At 63.1% G+C, this 14,972-nt stretch overlaps 1 protein-coding gene across 1 annotated transcript in view; it reads right to left on the bottom strand.

The window, feature by feature from the left end:
- Positions 1 to 2,361: 2,361 nt before the first annotated feature.
- The window catches only part of COL6A2 (collagen type VI alpha 2 chain), a 32,091-nt gene continuing 19,480 nt past the window's right edge, over positions 2,362 to 14,972 (bottom strand). The window contains exons 12-28 of the mRNA XM_059164976.1: positions 14,658 to 14,720; positions 14,070 to 14,132; positions 13,708 to 13,797; positions 13,032 to 13,094; positions 12,241 to 12,303; positions 12,024 to 12,086; positions 11,579 to 11,641; positions 11,264 to 11,314; positions 10,905 to 10,940; positions 10,566 to 10,628; positions 10,410 to 10,472; positions 10,210 to 10,245; positions 9,988 to 10,033; positions 9,638 to 9,790; positions 8,985 to 9,437; positions 8,798 to 8,836; positions 2,362 to 3,540 (exon numbers count right to left, since the gene is read on the bottom strand). Coding sequence (XP_059020959.1) covers positions 2,942 to 3,540; positions 8,798 to 8,836; positions 8,985 to 9,437; positions 9,638 to 9,790; positions 9,988 to 10,033; positions 10,210 to 10,245; positions 10,410 to 10,472; positions 10,566 to 10,628; positions 10,905 to 10,940; positions 11,264 to 11,314; positions 11,579 to 11,641; positions 12,024 to 12,086; positions 12,241 to 12,303; positions 13,032 to 13,094; positions 13,708 to 13,797; positions 14,070 to 14,132; positions 14,658 to 14,720 — 2,007 coding nt within the window. The 3' untranslated portion in view covers positions 2,362 to 2,941. The remainder of the gene's footprint in view (positions 3,541 to 8,797; positions 8,837 to 8,984; positions 9,438 to 9,637; positions 9,791 to 9,987; positions 10,034 to 10,209; positions 10,246 to 10,409; positions 10,473 to 10,565; positions 10,629 to 10,904; positions 10,941 to 11,263; positions 11,315 to 11,578; positions 11,642 to 12,023; positions 12,087 to 12,240; positions 12,304 to 13,031; positions 13,095 to 13,707; positions 13,798 to 14,069; positions 14,133 to 14,657; positions 14,721 to 14,972) is intronic.

Below are 14,972 nucleotides of genomic sequence, written 5' to 3'. Positions count from 1 at the left end.
CCTTGCTGGTCTGCTTAGATGACCTGTCTGTTTCGGTGAGGGCGGGCATTAAAGTCGCCTACAGTTAAAAGATTATCGTCGATGTGTTTCTTTGATTTGGTTATTAATTGGTTGATATAGTTGGCTGCTCCCATGTTAGGGGCAGAGATATTTACAACTGTTAGATCTTATAGACCCTTGAATTACGATATAGCGTTCTTCCTCATCTCTTATGACAGTTTTGGTTTAAAATCTAATTTATCTGATATAAGGATCGCCGCCCCAGCTTTCTTTTGAGGTCCATTAGCATGAAAAATGGTGTTCCACTCCCTCACCTTAAATCTGGAGGTGTCTTTGGGTCCACAATGAATCTCTTTGGGTCTTGCTTTTTTATTTACTGTTACTCTATGACTTTTGATCGGGGCATTAGCCCATTTACATTGTGGGTAACTATCGAAAGATAAGAGTTTAATGCCATTGCGTTGCCTGTAAGGTGACTGTTACTCATCTCTGTTCCTTTCTGGTCTATGTTACTTTTAGGCTCTCTCTTTGCTTACAGGACCCCTTTTGATATTTCTTGTAGGGCTGCTTTGGTGATTGAAAATTCTTTTAGTTTCTGTTTGTCCCAGAAGCTCTTTATCTCTCCTTCTATGTTCAATGACAGCCTAGCTGGATAAAGTATTCTTGGATGCATATTTTTCTCATTTAGTGCTCTGAGTGTATCATGCCAGTCCTTTCTGTCCCAACTGGTCTCTGTGGAAAGGTCTGCTGCCAAAGTTATGTTTCTAGCCATGTAGGTTAAGGACCTCTTGTCCTAAGCTGTTTCCAAGATTTTCTATTTGTCTTTGAGATTTGCAAGTTTCACTATTATATGTTGGGGTGTTGACCTATTTTTATTGATTTTGAGGGGGTTCTCTATGCCTCCTCGATTCGAATACCTGTCCAGATTAGGGAAGTTCTCCACTATGATTTGTTCAAATAAGCCTTCTGCCCACCCCCCTCCTCCTCTTCTGTGACCCCTATTATTCGAATACTATTTCACTTTGGGTATCACTGATCTCTCGAACTCTCCCCTTGTGATCCTGTCGTTTATCTCTGTTTCTCAGCTTCCTTCTCTTCCATCATGTGGTCTCCGGGGTCACTGACCCTCTCTTACCCCAGCAGTAAGAGCCTCCATTTTGACTGTACCTTAGTAACAGCGTTTTAATTTCAGCCTCATTAGATGTTAGTTCTTTTACTTCTCCAGCAATTTCTCTTCTGTGCCTTTCTCAAGCACAGCTAGTATCTTTGTGATCACCGTTGTGAATTCTGACGTCTTATTCGTCTCCATGTTGGCCACATCCCTGCCTGTGAGAACTGCCTCCTGCTCCTTCTTTTGGAGTGAGAGTCTCCATCTCATCATTATGTCCAGAAAAGAAAAGATGAAGGAGAGAGAAATGACAAAAATCGCAACAACAGAAAAATACAAACAAAACAAACCAGAAGAAAACAGAAACAAAAGAAAAAATCAAACAAGAAATAAAAAAGAACAAAACAGTAAGCTAGATCCTGGGTGTATTTTGGTCTGTTTGTTAAAAGAAACTGGACTCCAAAATAGGAAAGAAAAATGTATGTATATACAAAAACAAAATACAATGAAAGGAAACAAAAAATTAAAAACAGTATAAAAATTAAAAAAGAACTGATAAAATAATAACTGAAATAAAGCTGGAAGACTCGAGAACAATAAAACCACAAATGCTGTATTCGGTTTCCCCAAGAACCCAACCCGCGGTCTGCGTGATGGTGACCTTGTCCGCGGTTCCTGCTGGTCGTCTGCGGGAGGGGCCTGCTGCGCTGGTTCTCAGGTGTCCTCCCGGCGGCGGACTCTGGGGGCTCGGGCTTGTGGAGCGGCTTGTGCTTGCACTAGGTGGTTTGCTCCCGGGGAGCTTCCCGCCAGCTCTGGAAAGGCTCCTTTCCTGGTTGTAGGGTGGCAGCAGGTCCTTCTCTGACCTCCACTGGTCGTGCAGGTGCTCAGAACCATGTGAAAACTGTCTAGCTGGACTCGGGGCACCAGAGGAAATCAGGGTCCCCTACTCCTCCACCGTAACTCCTCCCCCCACAAACATTTTGAAAGTACGTTGGCTTACTCTGGGGCTAGAGGGACCGTCACTGACCCAACAGCGTTCTAAGCGCAAGGCCAGCCAGACAGCCGTGGGTCCCACAGTTGAGGCCGTCCGGCCTTGACACTTGGGGTGGTGCGGGGGCCAGCGCCTGTCCCCGGGACAGCGGGTCAGGTGGGGCACTGTGAGCAGTCCCGGGGGCACATGAGTGGTCTGAATGGCTCCTTGGCGCCTGTGGGGTTCCCTGGTGAGCACAGACACGAGGAGGCTGAGAGCAGGCGGCAGTTGAAAGCCTTTATTGTACTGGGGCGTGCGCAGACAGGAACATGCAGGGCCTGCTGTCACAGCTCAGTCTGGGCAGGGGACCTCCAAAGGCCAGGCAGGGACCTGGGAGCAAGCCCAGCAGAGCCGGCGGGGCCCACAGAGAGCCTCTGGAGGGGCACCAGAGGGGCTGCGGAGTCTGGGGACGAGGCTGGACTGAGGAAGGCCTCAGGAGGCTGTCCGGGAGGGTCTGGAGCACTGGCCACCACAAGGCCCCTGCAAAGCCTCTGGGGTCCAGGGAGGGCGTGGACAGACAGACCGGAGCGCAGGGAGGCGGGGCTCTCTGGAGAAGCCGGGGACGCGTGGGGGACGCGTGGGGCGGGTCCTCTTTTCCCCACTTGACACCCGCACCTGGAGATGGAGCCTGCAGCCCGCGGGACCTCTGGGTGAGTCTGAGAAGCACCATGGGTAGGAGGCGGTGCCCGCGGGCCTGGGGAGCCCGGGGTGCAGGCAGGGCCGGGGGCTGGGAGTGCGAGATGGGGGCCGGAAGCCGGGTCGCCTGGCAGGAGGGAGGGGCGGGGGGCAGGAGGCAGGAGGCGCTAACAGATCCAGCGGATGAACCGGTCGAAGAAGCCGGGCTGAGCCAGGCTGTCGTAGTCCTTCTCGCGGAAGACGGCGGTCGCGTCGCCCAGGCTGATCTTGGACAGCACGTCCGCGTCCACGTCGCCGCCCACGGCCACCACGGTGGGCACGACGTTCTGCTTGCGCATGGAGTGCACGGCCTCCTCCAGGCTGTCGTTGCCCGTGACGCCGTCGGTGAGGAACACGAAGGCCAGCTCGGCGTGGCGGCGAGCCCCTGCCCGCGCGCCGCGCACCACGTGGTTGATGGCGTGCACGATGCCCGCGCCCACGTGCGAGAAGGAGTTGAGGTAGCGCGCGCCTTCCAGCGCCTGGTGGATGGCCGTCAGGTTGGAGGTGAGCGGGAACTCCACCTGCTGCTCGCCCGGGCCCCCGAACTGCAGCAGGGCCACGCGCGCGTTGAGTGGGTCGTCGTCTCTGCGCGCCAGCGTCAGCCGCCGGGACACCTCCTCCACGAAGCGCCGCGCCTTGTGGAAGTTCTGCTCGCCCAGCCGCTCCGAGCCGTCCAGCAGGAAGACGATGTCCACCGGCCGCTGCGTGCACTGGGCCACGTACAGCTCTGGGGGCAAAATGGGGTGGTGGGCGGGCGACCCGGGTGAGGCCCCACGTCCGGGCCCTGCCCCTGCTGCCCCTTCCTGGCCACTCCAGGCCCTGGCACCGTCTGGTACCCCGCCCTGGCCGTGCCCTGCGCCCATCTCTGTGCACACCTCTCCCACTGGAGCCGTTAGAACCCCCCGGGGTTGTGGGGTTGCATCCAAAGGCTCCCACCATCGGGAGCCCCCACCACAGTGGGCCAGGGGTGGGCCCCAGTTCTGGGGAACCTGTCACTGTCTCTGCTGGTTTTGCTCTCTTCAGGGTTTGCCCCAAACCCGAAGGCTGAGAGGCTTATTTCCACCCTCCAAGCACCTTCTCTGCCCAGTCACCTCCTCCAGGCCCTTCTGGGCAGGAAAGAGACCCCAAAAGGGCCACAGTCCACAGAAGGGGTGGGACGGAGGATCGGGGAAGCTGTCTTTGCATTTGTAATCCACTAAAAAGATCTCATAAGACCTCCAGTCCTGAAACCCCCAGGATGTGAGGACCCACATTTGGCCATGACCCCCTTCCTCCGTGTGGTCCCAGAGCTGCCCGACACTGGCTGGACCGTGTCTGTCCCAGCTTTGGAAGCAGTGGGGAGTGGAGCCTGTATTCTCCGTGACTGGACATCTCTCCGGTGGGCGGTGAGCACGGGCGTGGCCCGACCCCGGCAGCAGCTCCCGTGACTCCCTGTTAGCTGAGGAGAGCCCTGCTCCCACTGGGAGGTCACCTGCCCTGGACTGCCAGGCAGTGCTGGGGGCAAGGCTGCAGCCAAGGCTGGGGCCAAGCATCTGGGGGACTTGGGTGCTCCAGCACAGCCTGGAAACCCACTCCTCACATATGTGGGCTGTGGTCCACCCTCCGCAGAATGCAGCCCGGCCCCTCCGCCGTGGCCTTGCTGGAGACCACACCTCCAACCACGGCTTGGGCTAGGGGAGGACGGAACTGGCCGTCCTGCTGGCGTCCAGCTTCTCAGCCCGGCGGGCCCCAATCTGGGGTATGGGGCCCAGTTGGCTGACCCCTGGGACCAGGAGGGTGTGGACCCCATCAAGGAGGAAGTCCTGACTCCCGGCACTGGCCAGCAGGGCCTCAGCCCAGGCCCCAGCCACAGCATGTCACCCTAGCACGCCACGGGACCACAGCAATGCTTTCACACTTTTCCAACTTTTATAGCATGTTTAGGATGTCACAGCGTCTGAGGGTGGCCAGGCCACTGGCGGGCAGAGCCACACTTCTGGCAGGCAGGATTTTTTTTTTTTAAAGAAGCTTATATTAATGACGTAGCTTATCTTGTCAGCCGTGCAGATGAAAAGCAGCTTCTGCTTTAAATCCACGTCTAGCAAGCCAGCTGGGTGCCCCCGCGCTCAGTCACCACCAGCAGAGATACGCGTTGGGGGCTCCGGCCTCGGGGCAGATTTCCTCAATGCAAAAACCAGGGAGGCCGAGAAAAAATGCATGAGGGGTGGCGGCAGGCACAGGAGCTGCAGGGAGTTCGGGGATTGTGAGGCTCTGCTCGTCTCTCTTATGTTTTGGCTGAACAATGGCCTCCCCAAAGATGCCGTGTCCTAAACTTCAAGACTGAATATGACCTTACAGGGCAAAGATAGACGCGGGGAGAATTAATTACGAGCCTGAGACTACTCTGGATTCTCCAGTGGGCCCCAAGCGCTACCAGAAGGTCCTTATAAGGGGGTGGAGGGTCAGGTTTCCAAGGAGGGACCACGTGACACCAGCAGCAGAGACAGGAGCTGGAGGAGGCAGGAAGGTCCTCCCCAGAGCCCCTGGAGAGAGTGTGACTCCACCACCCCCGGACCTTGGACTCTTGGCCCCAGACTGAGAGACGACAGACTTCTGTTGTTTCAAGCCCCTTTGTGTGCGGTCGGCTGCCCCAGGTCGCTAAGAGGCTGGGTGGGGTAGCTCGGGCCAGTCCTGCCCGCGGGTAGCCTCCACGGCTTCAGCAGAGCGCCAGTGCCGTCTCGGGGTCCCCCACGATGTCCCTGTGCACCAGCTTGAATGTGTCAATGAACAGTTCCATCCAGTCCTGCCGCTCGCTTCCTGTGGCGAACTTGGCTCGTTCGGCGGTGTAGACCATCACGGCCACCAGCCTGGAGTAGGCGGCCGGGTCCTGCGTGAACTCCGTGGCGTTTAGCAACTGTTGGATCAGGGGGATGGTCTTGGGGAAGGAGGCATCGGGGCCCTCTTCCGTGCGGAGGAAGGTGACCGGGGGCTCGCCGCCAGGCCGCGGTCCATCTGCGGGGGCATCCAGAGAAGGCTTTAAGGGACTAAGCTGGCATGAGTGGGCCTCCCGCCGCCCTCCTGGGCTGAGCGTACTGAGAGCCGAGGCGCCTCTCTCTTCCAGGATGACTTAGGACCACAGCGAGGACGGCTGTGAGGCTCAGCAAGGGTGTGGGGGCGGGGAGCTTCGGCGCCCCGTCAGTGTGCGGGGCCAGAGCTCACAGAGGGGGTGGGGGCCAGCAGCACCTTCGGCGTCCCCACAAGACTCTTGGCACACATGGTGGCACTGAGACTTGACCGGTCTCGGGGTCGGCTTCTAGCAGCTCAAGGCTCTGCCCCCGGGGGACCCCAGCCCCCTCACTACACCTGACCAGGAAAACTGCTTGGACAACCTGGCTTGTTCCAGCCCCAACCTCGAGACGGGCAGGTAGGTCCCTGGGCCCCCCTCAGAACAGTTTCCAGAAAGCTTACAATGATGAGTCCTTCTCTGCTCTTCGAGACGCCCTCCGTCCACCGCCCGGAACTGGCCCCTCGAAGACCCAGGAGCGGCTGTGCCTCCCACCCTCGGGGCTCCCGCTCTCTCTTCCGGTCCCCCTGGGAGCGCAGGCCGGACCCCGTGGGCGCCTTGCTCCCAGTGCACCACGGCCTCTGCCCTAGGGGCCCAGAGCTTGCTTTTCCTCTGGGGGGTGGCAGGTAGCCAAGCCAGGTAGCCTGGTGGCACGGACCCCCCACCCCGGCCCACACGCCGCCGTCTGTGCCTCTCCTCTGCACGCCCGCCCCGGAGAGTCTCTGCCTCTGTTCCAGGGAGGCGGGGCTCGGGTCACCCGGGGGCTCCCCACTCCCACAGCAGCGCTCCAGGACCAGCCTTCACGGCCTCAGCTGCCGGCCAGCTCTGCGGCTCCCCGAAACTATCATGGCTCTGACTCAATCAAGCAAGCTGCCCAGTGGCCGGATCCAAGCCTGGGGTCGGCTGGGCCTCTGGGTGGACGGGGCCGAGTGGCCAGAAGGTCAGGGTCGTGCCCAGCCAGCAGAGGGCACTGTCTGTGGTCTCGAAATGGGGAGCCGCACACCAAGCCGCCGAGGGGCAGGTTTGCGGCATCTCGTTCCCCAGCGATCTGTGCTTTTTTCCTCCCTGGTCACAACGTCTAAGAAACCTGGAAATTCTTGTCACTTTAAAGGGTAAACTTGTGAGTGTGGGCCAGGGTCTCCTGGGAGGCCACTCCCTTTCACTGTCGGGTCTTGGAGGCTCTGGGGAAGCGAGGTCGCTCGCCAGCGCCCAGCGTCAGACTCACAGCCAGACCCCACGGAGACGTCACAGGAAAGGGAGCTGCGGCCAGACCCCTCTCAGGAACACAGACACCGAAGTCCTCAGCAGGATACGAGCAAATCAAGCCTCACCACACACAGAACGACTTACACGCCGCGAGCAAGTAGGATTTATCCCGGTCGGCAAGGTCGGCTCAGCCTCCGGAAACCAATGTCCTCCATCGCATCAACACGGCAAAGCGGAAAACCACAGTGTCCTAACCCTAACCGCGGAGGCAGCCTGTGGCCGAGCCCACACTCACTCAGGACGCGTCCTCCGTAACTAGAAGAGGGGGACCAGCAACTTGACAAGGCTTGTCGGTGGAAAACCTTGGCTGACGTCGAGCTCAGGGGTCAGAAACTGGAAGCTTCCCCACCGAGATTGGGCCGAGGAACTGGGCCCCTGCTGGGCCCTGGACGCCAGGGGTCAGGGTCTGGTCTGTCCATGGGGGCCAGCCTGACTGTGGGTCCCACTGTGGGTGACCGGGGTGTCCTGCGGGCCGGTGTATGGCTGCTCAGTGTGGCCTCCAGCAGAGACCTCCCAGCCCAGATCTCAGGCCGGCACCTGGGGTTTGGGCAGCTCTGGGCACTGCAGACAGCCATCCTCAGAGGACTCGAGGGGCCCGAGGCCCAGGCAGTGCGCAGACTGAAGCAGAGCTCACAGCAGCCATGGTGTGGGACCACCGCGATGACCATTTCCTGGGAAACTCTCTGTCAGGACAAGTGTGGGGACCACTGCCCCCAACTCAACACAGTTCTTCCCTCAAGCCACCTCTGCTCCTTTGTACCTGCCCAGGGGGGCCACCAGATGCTCCGTGAGGAGCCAGCATGCAGGCCCCGGAAATGTCAGCTGCGCCTGGCAGGCGATGGTGTGGGCACGGGCCTCGCGGTTCTTGTCTGTGTCCCCCCTGGGTCGGCCAGCACAGCCTGGCCTGCCTGCTACGGTGGCCGACGCCACACCAGCTCCTGGGAGGACCCAGGCCTGGTGCTCATGTCCCAGCTGGAGGGCCCAGTGCTGGTCCCGGGACCCCGGCAGGCGGGGCGGGGTCGCTGAGGGGAGACCTCAGCTCCCGGTTCACACCGGCAGCTCCACGGGCCCCGTGGCCCCAGCCCCTGTGCCACAAAGCCTTGGGGGCGGCGGCTCGGGGCCCGCGGAGCCTCCCACCCCCTTCCCTGACCCACAGTACCAAGGGACAGCTTCCGCGTGTCCCCAGCAGCCTTAAGCCCAGAAGTAGCCGTGTCGAGCAAGGGGCCCAGGCCCCCGACACACCAGGCTCTGCTTCAGAGACCGCAGATCTGGGCCGCGGAGGCTGGGAGCGAGCGTCTGCCGGTGGCTGCGGAGGCCACGCTCCCTCCCTCCACGGCGTTCACCAGCCACCTGGTGCGCCACGTCCCGGGCTCCCACCGGGGGTGGTTGAGATGGTTCTAGGATGTCTGTCCCTCCCGGGCCGTGGTCAGGGACACCACAAGGCTTCGAGGTGCGGTCAGGAGCGCACCTGCCCAGAGTGCGCTGGGCTCGGAGGGGCTGGGGGGCTCAGGACGGCCAACCTCGCTCCCGGCCCCTCCGCAGACGTGCCAGGGTCCTGGGGCTGAGTCGCCCATCTAAAGTTTTCTCGCTGGGGGGGGGGGGCCCGCAGCAGCCCCTCCTCTCCAGCCCTGGCTGGTTGAGTCTGGGGTGGGGGGCTTGGCACCGTCCGAGTTACCTGTTTGGCAGGGAAGGTCTGGGCACACGATCTGAGGGTCTAGGAGCAAGGAGAGAGGCCGGGGGGTACCGGTCAGTGTCCACTGGCCAGAACAGGGGCTGAGCGCCCTCAGCGACCCCCTGCCCCTTCTGCCCTCCTCAGGTCCTCCTTCCCCAGCGTGGACCGGGCTGCACAGGCCGCCGCTCACCTGGGCACAAGACGTCCTCCATGTCGTCGATGAACTTCTCGGCCACCAGGTCTGAGAAGCGGGTCATGTTCCGCACCTGCTGGGGCTTGTCACAGGCGATGGAGTACAGGTTCTCGCTCTCGTGCTTCTCGTGGAACATGTCGCCGATGCCGATGGCCGTCACCGTGACGTCGTGGTTGCACAGGGCCCGCAGGTTGAGGTCATCGTCCCGGGGGTCGTGGCGGCCATCCGTGATGACCACTGCAAACACCCGGGTCTTCTGGCGCCGGCTCTCTTTGATGAGCTGGTTGTAGGCGAACTTGAGGGCTGAGGGCGTCCAGGTGCCGCCGGCGATCCACTCCAGGTTCTTGACGGCCTCCTTGAAGCTGGACAGTGAGTTGATGCGCTCATCGTCCAGCTGGATGGCCTCAAAGGTGCCCTCGTGGCTGTACTGCACCACGCCCACGCGGGTTCCTGCGGCCGAGGGCGGGCATGAGGGTGCGGCTGCGGCCCCCGCGGCCCCAACCCCCAGCATGCCGGCCCCCACCCCTGCACCCCTAACCCCGACCCCCCCCTGTGGCTCTGAGCAAAGCTGACACCTGTCCGCCCGCCGGCCCCCCTCCCATGCGTGGACCTCCCGCCCCCCCGCCCCGCCCATCACAGGCACAGCTGACCCGTCTCTGACTTGGGGTCCTTGGCAATGGCCCCCAGCCTGTTGACCACGTTGATGACGAAGTTCTTCTCCAGAGTGAAGTTGGTGTAGCCAATGCTCTCAGAGCTGTCGATGACGAACACCACGTCCAGGGCCCCACACCGCTTCTCGCAGTCTGCGGGCCGGGTGCAGGGTCAGGGCGAGGAGAGGCGGCGGTGTGCGCGGACCCCCGGCCTGGGGACACACGCCCGGGGCCCACAGTCGGGTGCAGGAGCGGGAGGGCGTGACGCAGAGGGACGACCCGACCCCCGGACGAGAGCCCCCCAAGGACACGAGGCTCCAGCTCCACCGCCATGTGGGGCCGAGACTCACCGCAGCAGCCGCACGTCTCCCGCACGTAGGTCATGACGTCACACTCCTGCAACACGGGGGCGTCAGGCCCGGGCCAGGAAAGCGAGCCCCGGACCGGCCGAGAGGGGCTTGGGGAAGTCTGTGCGCTCCTGCTGGCCTCGGCCGCCGAGCTCCCAGGGCTGCCCTTGCTTCCCTACTTTGGGAGGGACGGGGACGCGGGTTCCATCCCTGCCCGATACTCACCGTGAGGCCGGGGTCTCCAGGGGGGCCAGGCTCTCCCTGGAGGAGGAAGGGTGGCGCTGAGAAGCGCCCGTGTCTGGGCTGGGCAGCCCCCCCCCCCACCCCGCCCCGCACTGACCCCGCCTCCCTCCGCAGCATGACCCTGGGGTTCAGCGTGGCCCAGGGCTAGACCGGAGGGCTGGAGGCACCAGCAGCGGACCTACCTCGGGTCCTGGGGATCCTCTCGGCCCCCGAGGGCCAGGCTCGCCAGGGGGACCGGGATCTGCCTGAGGAGCGAGAAGAGCAGGTGGGCGGCGGCCTCAACCCCGCGCCCTCCCGCACACCCCGCGGCCCCCACGCCCTCCGCCCCGGGTACTCACAGGCTCGCCCTTCTCGCCTTTCTTCCCGGGCTCTCCCTTGGCACCAAAATCACCTCTGCCCCCCTGGGACACAGGACACGGGTCAGCCTGGGGCAGGGTGCTTGGCAAGGCCCCCCCTGCCCCAGGCAAGACCTCTAGGGAGTCAGTCCGGGGCGGGCGTGCTTCAGTCAGAAGAGCCCGCGCCGGGCAGCTGGATGGGGTACGCGGCGGGGTTTGGGGGGACTCGGCAGGAGAGCGGCCAGCAGGCTCAGGGCTTGGCTCAGGAAGCTCTCTGGGGCCAAGGGTGGGTGAGGGGCGCGCAGGCCACCCCCGTGGGTGCGGAGGCCTCTACAGACGTACCTCAGGACCGGGTGGGCCGGGCTCCCCCTTCTCTCCCTGGGAAGCAAGCACAGTAACTCAGCACGGGGTCGGAAGGGCTGCCCTGGGGCGGGAGCCGGCTCTCTGGGGACCCGAGATTTTTGGAAGCCCCTCCTGCCCCCTGGGTGGTCTCAGTTTTCACAATCCGTATGAAGCCGTGAGTGCCGTGGGTGAACGCCACACCACTGGCCCGTGTCTGGGACAATTTCTGGGGCTCTGCATCCGATGAGTGACCCCAGGCCCACGCGCCCTCGTCTCATGCCCCAGGAGCGAGGCCCTCACAGGAACTAGTGGGAACCGTCAGGGCCTCCCAGGGCCCCCCAACTCCTGCCAAGACTTACGGGCGTTCCTCGGGGTCCCGGGTAGCTGAATCCAGGCCTGCCGGGGTCCCCCTGCAGGGTGGGGAAACTGGTCAGGGAGGGTCCAGTAGGAAAGGAAGGAGCCAGGCTGGCCTGCGCCGAGGACGAGGACCAGGACAGACGGGGCTGGGCTGCTGGTTGGCGGCTCCGTGTGCAGAGAATAGAGGGGCTGCCCGGCCCCCGTGGATTCCCGGTGCCAAGGGAGCTGGGCCTGCCGTGCTCCTGGCAGCCTTACCCGAGAACCGAGCAGGGCTCAGTCCCCGAGGCCGGTCTTGCCCAGAGCGGGAGGGAACGTACCTTGGGACCAGGCTGTCCTGACTCTCCACGGGGACCAGCGTCGCCGGGGTCTCCCCGAGATCCCTGAGGGCCGAGGACGCAGAGTCAGCACAGACGAGCGCAGACCACTCCAGGCAATGCTACCACTGTCCCTGCTGTCCTCTGGGGACTGGGCTACCGGGGTTCGCCTCCTCTAGGTGCCCCGCCCTGGCTCCCCGGCCCCGCGCCTCGCCTCCCCCTTGCGGCCCCTCCTGATGCGGCTGGACCCCTCAGGGCAGGATGACCGTGTGAGGTACACAGGGTGCCCCCCCACCTCCAGCACTAATGCCCAAGTGTGTCATGGGAACCGTGTCCTGGGGACGGGAGACCCACGCAGCACTATGGGGGGGGGGGGCGTGAGACTGAAGGGCAGGAAGGGGCCCGGGCCCCGGAGCCACAGGGCCCTCCCGGGTGTCCTGCTACCGACCTTCTTCCCAGGCTCTCCGAGAGCCCCCTGAGGGCCTCTGGGTCCAGGCAAGCCTCGGTCTCCCTGGAAAGAAGGAGAGCCCGCTGTCAATCACTGGAAACTAGGCGGGAATAGGGGGTGTCCCTGCTGGGCAGGGAGGGGCCAGGGGTCCTCGGTAGCCCCCTCTAGCCGGGAAGCTGCGTGGCTCCCCGCCCCGAGGACACGTGGCCTCACTTACCTTGGCTCCTTTGTTGCCAACCTCTCCGGCCAAACCCCGGGGACCCTCAGGGCCAGGGTCTCCCTAGAACAAAGGGGCAGAGTCAGTCTTGGGCATGTGGAGGGGCAGGGGAGGGGAGGGGCTCATTTAACTCCCTGGAAAGGGTGACACCTACGTAGTCTCCTGCACCAGGGAAGGGACTGCCATGCATTTCCCGGAGGGGCAGCCCCTCCTTCAAGCCCTCGACCCACATCCGGTGGGGGACTGTTGGCCCTCAGATTTACCACAGACAAAGACATCCTGAGCCAGCTACTGTGAGGAACTGCTGGGTGGAGCAGTGCACAGCCTGCCCAGCAGTGCACGGCCCTCATGTAGGGAGCCATGCACAACCCTCACAGCCTTACCCTGCCCATGCCCCTCAGCAGGAAGTATGGTTGGGGGTCACTGTCTGAGAACCTGCGGGGGGTGCCTCCGCCCCCAGCAGAGGCCAGGTACCAGGGGTCCTTTTTTTAAAAAAGATTTTTATTTGTTTGAGGGAGAGCAAGAGCGAGAGAGCACAAGCGGAGGAAGGGCAGACGGAGAAGCAGGCTCCCCACTGAGCAGCGGCTCCGTCCCAGGACCCTGGGATCAAGACCCGAGTGGAAGGTAGACGCTTCACCGACAGAGCCACCCAGGCACCCCTGGGGGTCTCTTTTGTTTTCCGGGTGGACCACAGTGGGGACATTGTTGGTGGCCCCTCGTCCCAGGACCCTGTTGACCCCACGGGGAGACCCCGGTGCAGAAACAGCCGACGGCACCCCCCAGACACTCACCTTCTCCCCCTTGGGGCCGTTGCTGCCTGGGCTGCCCTTGGCTCCTGGGTCCCCTCTGCGCCCCTGCGGAGAACAGGTATGTGGGGGGGGGCCCTGATGATGGGGCCATGTGGGGACCCCGTGCTCGGCTCTCCTCTCTCGGACACGGGCTTTGGGGGAGGGGCCTGCTCCTCTGTTGGGTAAGTTAAGTTGCCACCAAGGATTTAGGATGTGAGGGGCTCCTAGTCAGCGTGTGAGACCAGGTCAATTAGGGGTTTTAGTTGATGTGACCGGGGCCCTGCCTGGACCAGCAATCAGCATGGTCACTCCGTCCACTTCCGGGCCCCAGGGCTCAGGGTGTTTCCCCCTCGAGGGTCCCTCGAGGGACCCCTTGCCTTGAGACAAGGGACAGGCTGCCGTGGGGGACCCACAGAGTGTGCGCCCGAGTCTGTGCTCAGCCCTCGGAGCATCCTGCTGGGAGGGTGACGTGGGGGCACGAGGCAGGGGAGCAGCTGAGCCCGGGCCCGGCCAACAGGGGTTCTGCCCTACCCGGAATGCTTCACTGGTGATGCCCAGAGCAGGGTGTGTGCAGGAGGGGTGAGGCAGGTGGGCCAGGCCCACAAGGGACAGCCCGCCCTGGCCAGCCCGCCCGGAGCCCTGGGCCCCAGGCACTGGTGGGGGCAGAGTGTGAACTCACAGGCTCGCCTTTGGGTCCTCGGGGCCCTGGTCCACCCTTGGCTCCTTTCACGCCAGGACTTCCCGGGGCTCCGTTGTTGCCTTGGTAACCCTGGGGGGAGGAGCCATGTCAGCCCCACAAGGAAGTGCCCTGCGGAGTGTCCTCACCCCCAGCCCCGCTGCCGCCGCGTGGGACCGAGTCCGCCTCAGGGACTGGGGTTGCCGGGGTCCCCCAGTAGCAGAGGGCCTGGCCGCGTGCTCAGAGCCCAGGGCTGGCCAAGGTGCCGTTGTATTACTGCTCCTCCCCTATCTGTGCTGGTGCACGCGGTTGGCATGTGGCTTGGGGTGGGAGAGGGGGAGCAGCGACCAGCCGGGGGCACTTACCTTGCTCCCTTTGGCCCCGTTGTCTCCTGGGGGTCCTCGGCGTCCCGGACGGCCAGCATCTCCCTGGGAAAGTTTGGAGAGATCAGCCTCCCATCCCTGAGATGCTGGCAACAGGCAGGAGCCAGCTGCAAGGGGCTGGGCCCGCGTGGCTGCATGGGGAGCTCATCAGACCCGGGCCCGTCCACGGGGCTGCCTTCTTGGGAGGGGCTGTCGTCCTGCTCCTCCAGAGGCCTGGGCAGCCAGCAGGGTGGACGCGGAACAGCCACGGCACCCGAGAGCTTGGCAGAGGGACCCCGCTTGGAGGACGGTGGTTTCATGGCTGGGGCCCCGTGGGCACCGCAGAGGTGCCTGACCGGACACACGGTCCTCAGCTGGCCACACACTGGCATTTTTGGGCAAGACACCTGCAGCCCCTGGGAGGGAGCGCCCCAGCACCCCTGAGGCAGGGCGTCCCCAGGCCTCCTACTCCCGAGGGCCACTCTGCAGGGACAGGCCCTCTCTGAGTGGCTTCTTGGCCGGGCTGGCCCCTGCACTCCCCCAGAGCCTGGCGCTGCCCTCAAAGGGCCATCACCCTGGCCCTCAGCCTACCTTGATGCCCTGGTCCCCTTGCTCCCCAGGGCTGCCGGCTTCCCCTGCGTATCCGTCGGGGCCCTGCAAGACAGAGTGACAGGGCTGTCCCAGGCTGCTGCCCAGAGCTGTGCGGGGCTTTCCTGGGGCCCGATGAGCAGAAGCCCGGTGGACCGAGTGCTCCGCTGGGTCTGGGCTTCCAGAAGCCACCGTCAGGACGCCCAGGAGCCCTGCCCCAGCCTGCCCCAGAAGCCCCGAGAGTATTTCCTCATCATGAGGCCGCAGCTCTGGCTGAACCCTGGGTGGGGACCAGGGACGGGCAGGAGAGAGGCTGCA

The sequence above is a fragment of the Mustela lutreola genome, chromosome 2 (genome assembly GCF_030435805.1).
Source record: "Mustela lutreola isolate mMusLut2 chromosome 2, mMusLut2.pri, whole genome shotgun sequence".
Taxonomy (NCBI): Eukaryota; Metazoa; Chordata; class Mammalia; order Carnivora; family Mustelidae; genus Mustela; species Mustela lutreola.
The sequence above is the reverse complement of the archived record's forward strand: the minus strand, read 5'-3'. Positions and strand labels throughout refer to the sequence as shown.